The following is a 15,030-nucleotide window of genomic DNA, read 5'->3' as shown; positions in this document are numbered from 1 at the left end:
ACGGAACGAGTAAAGAGACTTGCCGGTAACGAGATTGAACTAGGTATCGAGATACCGACGATCGAATCTCGGGCAAGTAACATACTGATGACAAAGGGAACAACGTATGTTGTTATGCGGTCTGACCGATAAAGATCTTCGTAGAATATGTGGGAGCCAATATGGGCATCCAGGTCCCGCTATTAGTTATTGACCGGAGACGTGTCTCGGTCATGTCTACATAGTTCTCGAACCCGTAGGGTCCGCACGCTTAAAGTTACGATGACAGTTTTATTATGAGTTTATGTATGTTGATGTACCGAAGGAGTTCGGAGTCCCGGATGAGATCGGGGACATGACGAGGAGTCTCGAAATGGTCGAGACGTAAAGATCGATATATTGGACGACTATATTCGGACTTCGGAAAGATTCCAAGTGATTCGGGTATTTTTCGGAGTACCGGAGAGTTACGGGAATACGTATTGGGCCTTATTGGGCCATACGGGAAAGAAGAAAAAGGGCCTCAAGGGTGGCCGCACCCCTCCCCTTGGTCTGGTCCGAATTGGACTAGGGAAGGGGGCGCCCCCTTCCTTCTCTTTTTCCCTTCCTCTTTTCCTATTCCATATGGGAGGTGGAATCCTACTAGGACTAGGGAGTCCTAGTAGGACTCCACACTTGGTGCGCCCCCTCCTAGGGCCGGCCTCCTCCTCCCTTGCTCCTTTATATACGGAGGTAGGGGGCACCCCAGAGACACAACAATTGATCCTTGAGATCTTTTAGCCGTGTGCGGTGCCCCCCTCCACCAAATTACACCTCGATAATATCATTGCGGAGCTTAGGCGAAGCCCTGCGTCGGTAGAACATCATCATCGTCACCGCGCCGTCGTGCTGACAAAACTCTCCCTCAACACTCGGCTGGATCGGAGTTCGAGGGACGTCATCGAGCTGAACGTGTGTAGAACTCGGAGGTGCCGTGCGTTCGGTACTTGATCGGTCGGATCGTGAAGACGTACGACTACATCAACCGCGTTGTGATAACGCTTCCGGTGTCGGTCTACGAGGGTACGTCGACAACACTCTCCCCTCTCGTTGCTATGCATCACCATGATCTTGCGTGTGCGTAGGAATTTTTTTGAAATTACTACGTTCCCCAACACGAACTATGTCCAGCTAGAATGGGATGCGGACGACGAAGAAATTCGCTCCCCACCCACCACCCACTTAGTAGCCAGTGTCGACGATTTAACCGACATGCTCGACTTCGACTCCGAAGACATCGACGGTATGGACGACGATGCAGGAGACGAACAGGAACCACCGCCCACAGGGCGCTGGACCGCCACCTCATCATATGATATATACATGGTGGATACCCCCAAAGAAGGGGATGGCGACAAGACAACGGAGGATAATCCCTCCAAGAAGCAACCCAAGCACCGACGTCAGCGGCGCCGCTCTAAGTCTCGCCATAGCAAAAGCAGCGATGCCGGCACAAGAGACAATAACGCCCCCGATAGTGCCGAAGACGACGATAATGCCCTGCAGCCAGACCTCGAGCGGGAGGATGAACAAGCTAGCCCTCTGAAACAGGCAGCAAACGGAGAATCAGAGGATGCCAATTACATGCCTCTCTCCGAAGACGAAGTGAGCCTCGGCGACGAAGAACTTGTCGTGCCTGAGGATCCCGTCGAGCAAGAACGCTTCAAGCGCCGGCTTATAGCCACAGGAAACAGCCTAAAGAAAAAGCAACAACAGCTTCGAGCTGATCAAGATCTGCTAGCGGATAGATGGACCGAAGTCCTGGCAGCCGAGGAATACGAACTCGAGCACCCAACCAAGAGTTATCCAAAGCGCAGGTTGCTACCTCAACTCGAGGAGGAAGCATTGAAACCTACTTCACTAGCGTATGATGCGGTTGATCGGCCACCTCGTGGCTGAGACAGAGAGGCATTTCAGCGCGAAGTCCAGCCCGCGCCCCGCCGCCAATCAACCAAAAATACCAAGGCCCGGGGCAACACGCAGAACCTGCGAGACGTATTGGAAAACAAGGCAAAACATGCAAGATCGATCTACGGATCACGGGGGCGCGCACCAACGCGGGACGATGACCGTCACACCAGATACACTAAAAGCAAATCTGGCCGGGCCGAATACAGCAGACAAGACTCATATGAACTGCGTCATGACATAGCCCGGCACAGAGGCGCCGCACACCCCCTATGCTTCACTAATGAAGTAATGGATCACGAATTCCCAGAGGGTTTTTAACCCGTAAATATTGAATCATATGACTGTACAACAGATCCCGCGGTATGGATCGAGGATTTCCTCCTCCACATCCACATGGCTCGCGGTGATGATCTACATGCCATCAAGTACCTCCCACTAAAACTCAAAGGACCAGCTCGGCATTGGCTGAATAGCTTGCCAGCAGACTCCGTTGGCAGTTGGGAGGATTTGGAAGATGTATTCCTTGACAACTTCCAGGGCACTTATGTGCGACCACCGGATGTTGATGACTTGAGCCATATAACTCAGCAGCCAGGGGAATCGGCCAGGCAATTCTGGACCCGGTTCTTAACTAAGAAAAACCAAATTGTCGACTGTCCGGATGCAGAGGCCTTAGCGGCATTTAAGCATAACATCCGTGACGAGTGGCTCGCCCGGCACCTCGGCCAGGAGAAGTCGAAGTCTATGGCAGCCCTCACGACGCTCATGACCCGCTTTTGCGCGGGCGAAGACAGCTGGCTGGCTCGCAGCAACAACACATCAAGAAGTCATGGCACTTCAGATACAAAGGATACTAACGGCTGACCACGTTGTAACAGACACAAGCGCCGCAACAACGGCGACAATGCCGAGGACACGGCAGTCAATGCCGGATTCAGCGGCTCTAAATCCGGTCAGCGGAAGAAGCCATTCAAAAGAAGCAATCCGGGCCCGTCCAGTTTGGACCGCATACTCGATCGCTCGTGCCAAATTCACGGCACCCCCGATAAGCCAGCCAATCACACCAGCAGAGAATGCTGGGTGTTCAAGCAGGCCGGCAAGTTGAATGCCGAAAACAGGGACAAGGGGCTGCATAGCGACGACGAGGAGGAGCCCCGGCCGCCGAACACGGGAGGACAGAAGAGGTTCCCCCCACAAGTGAAGACGGTGAACATGATATACGCAACCCACATTCCCAAGAGGGAACGGAAGCATGCACTAAGGGACGTCTATGCGATGGAGCCTGTCGCCCCAAAGTTCAACCCATGGTCCTCTTGTCCGATCACCTTCGATCGCAGGGACCACCCCACTAGTATCCGTCATGGCGGATCTGCCGCATTGGTCCTAGACCCCATCATTGACGGATTTCACCTCACTTGAGTCCTTATGGACGGCGGCAGCAGCCTAAACCTGCTCTATCAGGATACAGTGCGCAAAATGGGCATAGACCCCTCGAGGATCAAACCCACCAAACCCACCTTTAAAGGCGTCATCCCAGGTGTAGAGGCCCATTGCACGGGCTCAAACACACTGGAAGTGGTCTTCGGATCTCCGGACAACTTCCGAAGCGAGCAGTTAATCTTCGATATCGTCCCGTTCCGCAGTGGCTATCACGCACTGCTCGGGCGAACCGCATTTGCAAGATTCAATGCGGTACCGCATTATGCATACCTCAAGCTCAAGATGCCAGGACCTAGGGGGTTATAACAGTCAATGGAAACACAGAACGCTCGCTCCGCATGGAGGAGCACACCGCGGCCCTCGCAGCAAAAGCACAAAGCAGCCTTTTAAGGCAAACCGCCAATTCGGCGATAAAGCCCCCGGACACCTTTAAGCGAGTCCGGAGTAACCTGCAACAGGATCGCCTGGCACGTTCAGAGCTTGCCTAGCAATTCGGCCTCCGTCCTAGTCCCAATCAAGCGACGAAATTTACGCCGCGCGTACATAATTACGCACTAAAAATACCATGGGCATAGGCGGGGGCACGACCAGGGCACGTCCCACAATGCGGCTCAACCGCCCCAGGGGATGTATACCTTTATCATTTCCTCTCTTTCGGGACCTTACTCTCTGGAAGCCCTTTCCGGCAGTCTGATTGCTAGACACATTACGGGAAGGAACACCCAAGGAGGCAAGAAGCTAAGACGTACAAGGGAATCCCCAGGTGGTCTCTGATAACAATCGAAGTACCCATTTTTAATACCCATACGCAGCTTACCCTTGGATAGGACATGTCAAATAGTCCTATTTTTTGCTTATTACACTACTTGTATCAGTACGCTTCGACGTATTATTTAAATAATAATGCATAGCATTAGTCTATTATTGCATTACCCTTACTTTTTCTTGTCTGTTTATTTACGACAACTTGCACCCGTACATTCTGGTACGACCAGTACGCCAGGGGCTTCAGTATACCCCATAATACAGCGTGAGAAGTCCGAACACTTTCGACAGTGCGGCACCCGGAACTTATAGCATTATATGCATCAGCTCCGAATCATGTCTTGGGTCAATAGTTGGGTTTGCCCGGCTCCCATGTTTTGGTACCTTACATTCCGCAATATCGGCTAAGGTAGCGCTGAGAGAACTACTGCGATTGTGTCCCGGTTCTTCCGGACGAGCACCTCAATAGAGAAAGCCGGAAACTGACTGTCATGATAAGGCGAGAGCTGGTCGTTGTTCGAGAGGTCTCAAGTCCTTAAAGACTTTTTCCGCTTCGGTCGAGGAGTCGGCCTTGCCCGACTTAGGCGTATATAGCGCCCCAAATTCGGCCTTCGGGATACTAGGGGCTTCGCCAAAATTTAAAATTGTAGACTTCTATGGCTAAGTGAGAGTGATAAGGCCTTATAGTCCAATTGCCTGGTTCGTTGTGCTGAACACCTCCCTCGAAGGACCCAAAATTGGGATAAAGAGTGTTCAGGTTTATCCCGAACACCCCAGTACTAGTTACATGGGGGCAGAAATCGACGACTGACCAACTCTCAGATTTTATAAACGGCCGCACAGAAGGTAATATTTTAAATTCAAAAGCGTTGCATAGCGCAAATGAACTCGTTTCATACTACAGGATCACATGAGTACGTTCATTCAAATATTACATCTTTAGCACATTCCTCCGCCACAAGGCGGGAACCCTTCAGGACACTGTCATAATACATTTCGGGGTGGCGATGCTCCTTGCCTTCCGGCGGCCCCTCCTTCACCAGCTTTACGGCGTCGAGCTTCGCCCAGTGCACCCTCGCCCGGGCAAAAGCCCTGCGCGCACCCTCGATGCAGACGGACCACTTTATGACTTCAAGCCGTGGGCAGGCATTCACAAGCCGCCTCACCAGACCGAAGTAGCTGTCAGGCAGGGGATCGCCAGGCCACATCCGGACTATAAGACCCTTCATGGCCTGTTCGGGCACATTGGGTGTTCGGTCCCAGTATACTGAGACCAGAACAACTTCTCCGTCGAGCTCCCCTCCTCAGCCTGGTAAAACTCCGCGGCCTCCAACACACTACGGGGAAGATCTGCTAACGCTCCTGGAGAGCTCCGAACTCGGGTAAGTAAAAGGAAAGTTTCCTTCACATGCTTGCTTTGCATAATGAATGCCTTACCCGCTGCTATCTTCTTAACCGCCTCAATCTCCTGGCGGGCCTTGTGGGCTTCAGCCTTGGCGTTTTGTGCGCTTTCGAGGGCCTTCGCAAGCTCGGACTCTCGCGTCTTAGAGTCAAGCTCCAGGGACTCGTGTTTTTTGGCGAGAGCCTGGAGCTCTTGCTGCACCTCGCCTACCCGGGCTTCTTGCTTTTCTCGCTCGATGCGCTCCTTGGCCGCTTTGTCTTCGGCCTCGGACAGCGCCTTCTTCAGGGTCGGCACTTCGGTCGTGGCCCCTGGCAAATTCATGATGATCCTATTATTTTACAACCAAATTTCTTTTTAATATATAGACAGGGTATCGCTTACCTTTGTTCTCTTCGAGCTGCCTCTTGGTAAGGCCGAGCTCTTCCTTGGACCGCTCAAGGTCCTGCTTCAGTGCAGCGACCTCCGCAGTACGTGCGGCAGCGGCCAGCAGTGAAGCCTGCATATGCACATAGACATATTCTGATTAAACTCCTGAGTCATTATTTGATCCTCTATTCGGCCTTTCTTCGCGAACGCCAAACAGAGCATCAGGGGCTACTGTCTATGCGGTAATATTTTCCTATAATTTGATTACTTACATGAAAGCCTGTTAGGAGGCTGGCACAAGCTTCAGTTAGTCCGCTTTTGGCAGACTGAACCTTCTCGATCACCGCACTCATGATAGTGCGGTGCTCTTCGTCGATGGAAGCGCCGCGAAGCGCTTCCAGCAAGTTGTCCGGTGCCTCTAGATGGACAGAGGCCACCGGCACGGGCGGCTTGCCCCTCTTAACGGGGGGTCGCCTAACAGAGTCCGGAACCACTGGAGGTTCCGGCGCAGTGTTCGGCTGTAGGCCGAATTCGGAGCCCAGGGGAGTCTTGCTCCCTTTGCGCCCAGGGTCCGGAATGTCGCTTCGAGGCGCCTCCAGGACTACCTCCCCTCGGCTCGGTGCCCTTTGAGACAACACCTCGACGTTGTCCATAGGGCGAGGGGTGGAGGCGGTCGGAAGTGAATCGCTATTCATATCCGACGGGTCCAAAGAACCATCCGACGAAGATACGTCGATACGGGCTCGGGACGGACTGCATAATCATGTTCGGCGTGATGAGAAGCAGTGCAATAAAACATACCATGAATTGCTATGGTATCCGGATACTTACGACTTCGCCAGGGGCTTGTCCCTGGGCAACCACTCGTCGTCGCTGTAGGCGGCCATCGTGGAGCAGTCCGGGAGGAGGGTCCTTCCCTTCTTGGACCCTTCGGCCTCCCCGGATGGGGCGGCCTTCCTTTTCTTGTCTCCCCCGGCTGGGGGGGAGAACTTTCCTCTTCCTCCTCCTCGTTTTTGTGGGAGGAGTGCGCCTCGGAGTTTTCGGACGATGAGTCCGATATAACCTTGCGCCGGAGACCCTTCCGGGTCCCCGTGGCCTTCTTCTTGGCCTTCTTCACCGGCACCTCGTAAGGCGCCGGAACCAGCATCTCCGTTAAGAGAGCATCTGCTGGATCCTCAGGCAGGGGGGCTGGGCAATCGATCTGCTCCGCTGTCTCTACCCAGTCCTGTTAATGGCATGGAGGCTTAGATCCCGCACATGATTAAACTGGGGAAAATAAAACATCCTGTGAGATATAAAAAACTTACCGGATTGGCATGGCGCTTTGCGCTGAGTCCGCGGTCCTCGGTAAGGGGAGGAGGTACCCCGGCGCCCTTGAACAGCACCTTCCAGACGTCCTTGTGCGTCGTGTCGAAGAGCTCTCGCAGCGTCTGGTGCTCGGCCGGGTCGAACTCCCACAAATTGAATGCCCGTCGTTGACACGGGAGGATCCGGCAGAAGAGCATGACCTGGACCACGTTGACAAGCTTGATTTTCTTGCTCATCATGTTTCTGATGCATTTCTGGAGTCCGGTCAGCTCCACCGATGAACCCCAGGACAGGCCCTTCTCTTTCCAGGAGGTGAGCCGCGTGGGGATTCCGGATCGGAATTCGGGGGCCGCCACCCAGTTGGTGTCGCGCGGCTCGGTGATGTAGAACCACCCCGATTGCCACCCCTTTATGGTCTCCACATAGGAGCCTTCAAGCCAGGTGACATTAGGCATTTTGCCCACCATGGCGCCTCCGCACTCCACTTGCTGGCCGACCACCACCTTTGGTTTAACATTGAAGGTCTCCAGCCACAGGCCGAAGTGGGGCCTGATGCGGAGGAAGGCCTCGCACACGACGATAAACGCTGAGATGTTGAGGATGAAATTGGGGGCCAGATCGTGAAAATCCAGCCCGTAGTAGAACATGAGCCCGCGGACAAACGGGTGGAGGGGAAATCCCAGTCCGCGGACAAAGTGGGTAAGGAAAACCACCCTCTCATGGGGTTCAGGCATAGGGATGATCTGCCCCGCATCTGGCAGCCGGTGTGCGATGTCCGCTGCCAGATATCCGGCTCCCCGTAGCTTTGTGATGTTCTCCTCCGTGACGGAGGAGACCATCCACTTGCCTCCCGCTCCGGACATGCTTGGAGTGGTTTGAGGGAAAAAACGCGAACTTGGGTGCTGGAGCTCGAGTGCGCAAGAATGGATGAGCAAGGAGGAAGAAGGCGTGGGTAAAAAGAGGAATCCTTGTCCCTTTATAGGGGCGGCGGAAACTATACGCCTCCCCACCTGCCTGGTAAAACTCGCTTATTCCCCAAGCGCCGTAATTGATGGCGCGGTTGGGTTACCCACATCCGTATTGATGAGAATCCCGTGATAAGGGGACACGATCTCTGCTTCGACAAGACGTGCCAAGAAAACCGCCTCGTAATACGTGCAGTAGCTGGTTGAGAAAAACGGTTCGAATAATGACCGGGCCGTGGTATGATGTCATGCTGCCAAACGTGTCAGCAGATTAGATTTGTGGAAATATTATTCTCTCTACAGTGGTATGTGGAACTTGTTTTGCAGAGCCGGACACTATCCTTGTGTTCAAGATCTTCTATGGAGTATTCGGAGGAAGAACCCGCCTTGCAATGCCGAAGACAAATCTGCGCGCCGGACTCATCGTCATTGAAGCCTGGTTCAGGGGCTACTGAGGGAGTCCTGGATTAGGGGGTCCTCGCACAGCCGGACTATATCCTTTGGGCGGACTGTTGGACTATGAAGATACAAGATTGAAGACTTCGTCCCGTGTCCGGATGGGACTCTCCTTGGCGTGGAAGGCAAGCTTGGCAATACGGATATGTAGATCTCCTCCCTTGTAACCGACTCTGTGTAACCCTAGCCCCCTCCAGTGTCTATATAAACCGGAGGGTTTAGTCCATAGGACAACAACAATCATATCATAGGCTAGCTTCTAGGGTTTTAGCCTCTACGATCTCGTGGTTGATCAACTCTTCTAATACTTATATCATCAAGATCAATCAAGCAGGAAGTAGGGTATTACCTCCATCGAGAGGGCCCGAACCTGGGTAAACATTGTGTCCCCCGCCTCCTGTTACCATCCGCCTTAGACGCACAGTTCGGGACCCCCTACCCGCGATCCGCCGGTTTTGACACCGACAGCCGTCACCGCGCGTCGACCTACCGTGGTATGCACCGCGCTGTCTCCCTTGGCGGGGGAACGCCACCGTCCGCGCCGGTCTTCGTCACGCTGTCAGGGTTCTTCGCCTACTTCGAGCACCGCCGCCGCACTCCTAACCTAGCCGCCGCTGCCGCTCTTCTTTGGCCGCCGCCGCCGCCACCTCCGTAGCCGCCGCCGCCCGTCCACCCCCTTCGTCTTCGTCCAGCACCAGCTCGTCGCCAGCGTCGCCGTCATCTACCCCGACCGCTTCATCTACTTCGACAACCGCGGGCGACATTGGCCCCGCGCCGATTGACATCGAGACCTTCTCTGCTGGCCTCTCCGACCTCTTTGACATGGTGTACAGCCCGTGCAGGTCCCAGTCTACGCATGTCCGGTGCTGGCAACACCGTCGTGTGCCTTCGTCCACGACGTGTCCCCGGGCCTGGCAAGCCTGGTGCGGCACTTCGTCACCTTCGCCTTCGTCCTTCTACGCATGCCCGGTGCTGGCAAAACCGACGCGTGCCTTCGTCTACGATGTGTCCCGGGGCTTGGCAAACCCGCCGCGACACGTCGTCAACAACATCTTCTTCCCGGCGCACCACTACTTCGACACCACTACGCCCATGCTAACTCGGCGCCCCCTTGCGCCCGCGGCTCCACGGTGACTTCCTCGACACCGGCTACCCCGACTCGACATCGACCACGGCATTCTTCGCACGGCTACCTCGACCACGGCTCCACCACATACGTTCTCGGCTACATCGACAAACGGCACAAAGGGCTACCACCTTGCTTGAGCAACCTCGTCGGTTTCTACTCCAGCCACGACTTCCGCGATGCGTCGACCGTTACGACTGTGGGGGGTGTCCATCGGCTTGCCTTCGGATTCTTCTCCAGTCTCACCGTCTGCGTCGCTACCGTTGTGACTGCGGGGGGATGTTGAGTATAATGTTTATTAGGAAAGACGAGATGGATTAGGATTTGTTCTGGCTTGTCTTGTACTCTAAGTAGATGATTGTACTCCTATATATATGCCCACGAGGCTCAAGCAATACAACGAACTATTCCACCAAACCTCTCTCTCCCTTGTAACATGGCTGAAACCAAGTGGGCGATGCAGGAAATGGAGGGGCTGGATACGCAATGAGGGTCGTTAATGGGTAGATTTCCAGTAGGTTTTTGTGCCTGCAGAACTGGTACAGACCGCATCACCATTAAAATAGAGGAGGGCTAGGTAAGAAGAAGTTGAAACTTTACCCCCGCTACGCGGGTTGGTCTTTTTTATTATCCAAATTCGAAATACACGTTGAAAAAAGAAAGATAAATCTAGAAGTGAACAGCGCCATTTTTGTTTGTCTTTCAATGGCACTATTCATGTTGAATTTGTCTTCTTCTTTTTTTCCCGATGTGTATTTTGAGGTTGAATTTGAAATTTTTTATAAGCTGTTGACACATGCCTTGTGAACATTCACATTTTTTTCATATCTTTCTGAAACAATTGAAATTGACTTTTTGGACATTCGATCACCCAAGTGTGGAGCACTGCATATTCTATGGTGCTAGTTGCTCTTAGAACTGCATATTCTATGGTGCTAGTTGCTCTTAGAGAACCTCCATCGTCTTGCGTACAAATAACAAAGCGGAGTACGAATGAAGAAATGTTGGAATCGCTATTACTCCTTTTGATCTATATTATTTGTCGTTCAAACAGGTGTATCTAGATGTATTTCAGTTAGATATATATCCATATGAGCAAAAAGTAATTTGGATCGAATGGAGTAGTACATTTTTCGCCCCGGCCTAGGTTCGAGCACTGAGACACTAGAGCATAATTTCGACTTAAAAACTATACAACAGCAATTTGGTGTCCTTAACCACATCTTAATTGAGAGTCTGATGACGACTAGAATCCAGAGAGTTCATACACGCTCTGACAAAGGAGAAAACAAGAGGTAATTATACACTACATGACAGGGGAGGCATGATCTTGGTTGTCCTTCTCTCGAGAGGCAAAGTCACTAGCACTACTAACCGCACTTGCTGTGCTGCCAGAGCCACGGGGACCCAGCAGTCAGATACAACGCAGCGAGCTCTTCCCTGGAGCTGCCGCCGCCTCATGCTGACCGGCTGAAGAGGTGGTAGGGGAAGTTGCCGTTCTTGTCCATCAATGGCTCCACCAGCTTGGCGATCCCCAGCATCACCCTCATCAGCTCCTCGTTGAACTCCTTCTCCCCCCTCTTCCACGCCGGCATGGCGTTGCTGCTGGGGTTGTTGTCGAAGTGAGCCGGCGGCATGTCGTCGGAGCGGGAAGAGTACTGCTGTCCGGGGAAACCGGCACGGGGAGGGTACGGCGGCAGCGACGGCTGTCCAGGGAGGGCGAGCGGTCCGTCGCTGTGGCGAGGCTGGTACTGCGGCTGCATGTTGAACGGTGGCGGCGCGTCACTCTGGCGAGGCTGGTACGGCGGCTGCATGTTGAACATTGGCGGCGCGTCCGTGCGACGAGGCTGGTACAGCTGTGGCTCGTTGACGCGAGACTGGTACGGCGATGGCTCGCTGATACGGGGCTGCTGGTACGACGATGGCTCGTTGATGCGAGGCTGGTATGGCAGCGGCGGCGGTGGTGGGAGTGGCTGTGAATCAGGTGCGCGTGGCGGCTGCAGTTGCTGGTGCTGTGGGCGCATGAGTGGCTGCAGGTTGGGCTGCGCAGGGCGTGCCGGCGGCTGCAGAGGCGGCTGAGCGAAGCCGAGCGACCTCGCGATCTTGCTCACTGGTGCAGCAGTGTCCGGGCCATTGTTTCCATCGAAGCTCGGTGGCAATGGAGGTGGCTCGACCATGCTGTCCCCACCGTCCAGCACGAACTTCACCCGAGGGGAGTCTCGGAGCGCGCTGGCCGCAGCCAGCCCGCCCTCGTCGTTGCTCTTCTTCAGGATTGACTTGGGCAGCCCAACGGACATGCGCGCCGGCACCGCCTTGGACAGCGTCAGCGGAGCGCCATTGCCGGAGCTCCCAGGCCTGAACGGCGTGGTCTCCATGAGCCGCAGGTCAGAGCGCTGCGGAGGGGCCGGCTCAGGCCCTGGGTCGGCGCCGGCCGACCCTCCCTCGACGCCGCGCAGGTAGTAGTTGGGGGCCACCTGCCCGAACATGGCGTTGGCCTTGGCGTACTTGAGCGCGGCCTCCGCGTCCGACTGGAACTTGTAGATGACCCGGCACATGTGGGACTTCCAGTACACGCGGATGCCGTTGATGTCGAGCGGCCCGAAGCGCGCGAACCTCGCCTTGAGGGAGGCCACCGACGGCAGCGTGCTCTTCAGCGGGAACTTCATCATCAGCGCCGTCGGCGACGGCGTCCTCTTCACAGGCGCCGCCGCTGGCACCTTCTTCTTGGCTGCCGCCAGAGCCTTTTCCTTCAGGCCAGCCCGTGGCAGCTGAGCCGCCGCCGTCGTCCCGCCTCCCGCAGCTGCGGTGGCGGTGGCGACTTTCTGCTCCAGCCCGGCCTTCTTGTCGGCGGCCAGAGTCTTAATCTTGTCCAGCTTGATTTTCTTCTTGGAGGCAATCTCCTCCTGGCGGTCAGACGGCGGGCGCTTCACGCCAGCACTGGTGGGGTCGCTGGGCCTCATGACCGGCTTCTTCTTCAACGGTTTGGGGGGCTGGCCGTCAGAGACGGCGGCGGCGGCGGCGGCAACGACACTGGGCTTATTATCCAAGCCCTTCTTTGACTCTTCCGGCGGATCGTTCTCATAGCTCTTTTTGTAGTGTTTCGAGCGGAACGCCAGGATGAAGGAGTGAGAGGCGTCAGAGATGCGTCTGCCGGCGCCGTAGAAGGGAAGCAGCGGAAGGTTTTGAAGGTCGGATATTACCTGTGTCAGATCTAAGCCGTCAAGGTCGACCTTGGGGGGTGAGAAAGCTGCGGGCTTTGTAGCGCCGGCGTCGCCGGAGGGGGCGGCAGAGGGCACGCCGCCGTTGAGTTCAGCGAGCTTCTTCTTTTTCTTCTTCTTCTTGGGCTCGCCGTCGGCGGCGGCCACGTCTTCGGCCGGCTCCTCGCTGTCGCGCTTGCGGGCCTTCTTGGGCTTGGCCACCTTCTTCGGTGCAGCGGCGTCTGCGGTTGCGCCGCCGTCGCTCGCCTGGTCGGCAGGAGGGAGCGCGCGTCTCTGCAGCATAAACTCCTCCTCGTCGGCGCCTCCGGTGCTGCTGGGTAGCGGCGGCGTCTGCGGTTCAGCCGGGGGGAAGCCAGGCGGCGGGCCACCGTCGTCCGGGGCGGGAGCCGCGTCCGGGAGCGCGGCTGGCGGCAGCGCCGGCGCGCGCGCGTCTTCCCGGCGCTTGAGCAGGTACTGGTCCTTCTTGCTGGCCTTGGGCTTCATGGCCGGCGCGCCGGGCATGATCTTCTCCATGAGCCTCGCCGCCGCGCCGGCTGCGCCCCTCCGGCCCCTCGCCGGGGCGTTCTCCTTCTCCGGCACCTTCTGCCGACCCTTGAGCGGGCGAGCTGCAAGGCATGTCACCAGCGGCACACGTTAGCACACAGCGCGGTACCACATCCATGGGGAAAAGCGCAACAGGAACAAGGCAATGCCAAGGGGTCACGTATTTATATTCGCATTCCTAATAATAGATGTAACACAAGAACAAAGCAAAAAAAAAAAGAACAAAACAAAAGAAAGTAGCACTAGGAAACCAGATCGAAACGACGAATTCGCATGCATTTGAAAGAAATTCGTTCAAATAAAAATGTTTTGTATTCATAATATGGTTTGCATTAATAAGTTATGACTGTCAAAAACGCTCTTATATTATGAAACGGAGGCAGCATTTTTTTTTGTTCATATAATTGGCCGTACACTACGGTCTGACCCTGACCCTGCAAAATGTAAATAATTCTGACTGATTAGCATGTGCATGCGTGACAAACTGACCGAGAGGTAAAAGAAACCCGGGGCTAGGTTTAGGTCCAGTCGGTCACAAGGCTATACACGTCGCCGCTCAAATCTCGATTCTGCAGAAAGAGTATAGTAGATGTGGGGCCTAGGAACACGCGGGTGACAAGGAACTTGGTGGTGGGAGCAAAGCGAGCGCCCGCTCCGCATGCCACAATCTTCATTGGTGGTACCGATGATGGGCGAGTGAGCCTCTCCCAAAAGATGCTACTACTACCCATTTTGTAGTTTAAAAAGTGCAAAGGCTCAAATATGATGCAAAAGATGCTACTACTCCCCATTTTTTGTAATTTAAAAAGCGCAAAGGCCCAAATATGATGCTATTTGTTGCCATTGAATCAAAACATCATACGCACCCATAATCACACAAAATTTCATCTCTGCTCCCAAACCCTATCCAACCCTACTCATCGCCGCGTTGATGCCATCCCCGACCGTGCTTCCTTCGGTCATCCCCTCTCAACGGTGTTCAAAATATTAGCCAACAAATCAATTAACCGATCGATTAATCCATGCTCGATGGATCACCAATTCATCAATTAACTAGTTTATCGACCAATTAACTAGCCGATTCAAACGTAGCAAATACCAGTTAGCGAATAGCATCGCGTCGTCTCCACCTGTGTGTTTCTATGGCTTTGACAAGACATTCTCCACCCCCTACATGTCATTGTTCGCAAGATCCTCCAGATTGTGTGTTTGCTTCTCGATAAAAGGTATCGTCGCCACCATAACCAACCACCCTCAACCAACTAACTCCATCTTGCTCTATGTACTCGACCAAAGGCGCAACTAAGCATAACTGAAGGGTGGCTTTTTGTTCTCAGGTGAGCCCTAACCCTAATTGGGATGAAGCAAAAGTCGTAAGCTCAGCAAAGAAGGCAACTACCAAACTAAGGATGCCACAACCACTGGAGTTCACATTGATGATTTTGATCAAAGTGAATATTCAAATTGATGCGTTCCATTATCTCACTCTTCATATATTCTAAACTCTCCTCA

The 15,030-nt window shown here is 54.3% G+C and overlaps 1 protein-coding gene across 2 annotated transcripts in view; it reads right to left on the bottom strand.

Annotated features, from left to right (window-relative positions):
* Positions 1-10,960: 10,960 nt before the first annotated feature.
* LOC123180494 (nucleolar protein dao-5) overlaps positions 10,961-15,030 on the bottom strand; it is an 8,630-nt gene continuing 4,560 nt past the window's right edge. Inside the window, exons 2-3 of one of the 2 annotated variants that reach the window (XM_044592567.1) lie at positions 12,958-13,580; positions 10,961-12,843 (exon numbers count right to left, since the gene is read on the bottom strand). In XM_044592567.1, the coding sequence (XP_044448502.1) occupies positions 11,215-12,843; positions 12,958-13,580 (2,252 nt within the window). In that variant the 3' untranslated portion in view covers positions 10,961-11,214. Of the gene's footprint in view, positions 13,581-15,030 lie in introns of both variants that reach the window. The other variant, XM_044592566.1, reaches the window with a different exon arrangement.

Source organism: Triticum aestivum, chromosome 1D (assembly GCF_018294505.1).
Source record: "Triticum aestivum cultivar Chinese Spring chromosome 1D, IWGSC CS RefSeq v2.1, whole genome shotgun sequence".
Classification (NCBI taxonomy): Eukaryota; Viridiplantae; Streptophyta; class Magnoliopsida; order Poales; family Poaceae; genus Triticum; species Triticum aestivum.
The sequence above is the reverse complement of the archived record's forward strand: the minus strand, read 5'-3'. Positions and strand labels throughout refer to the sequence as shown.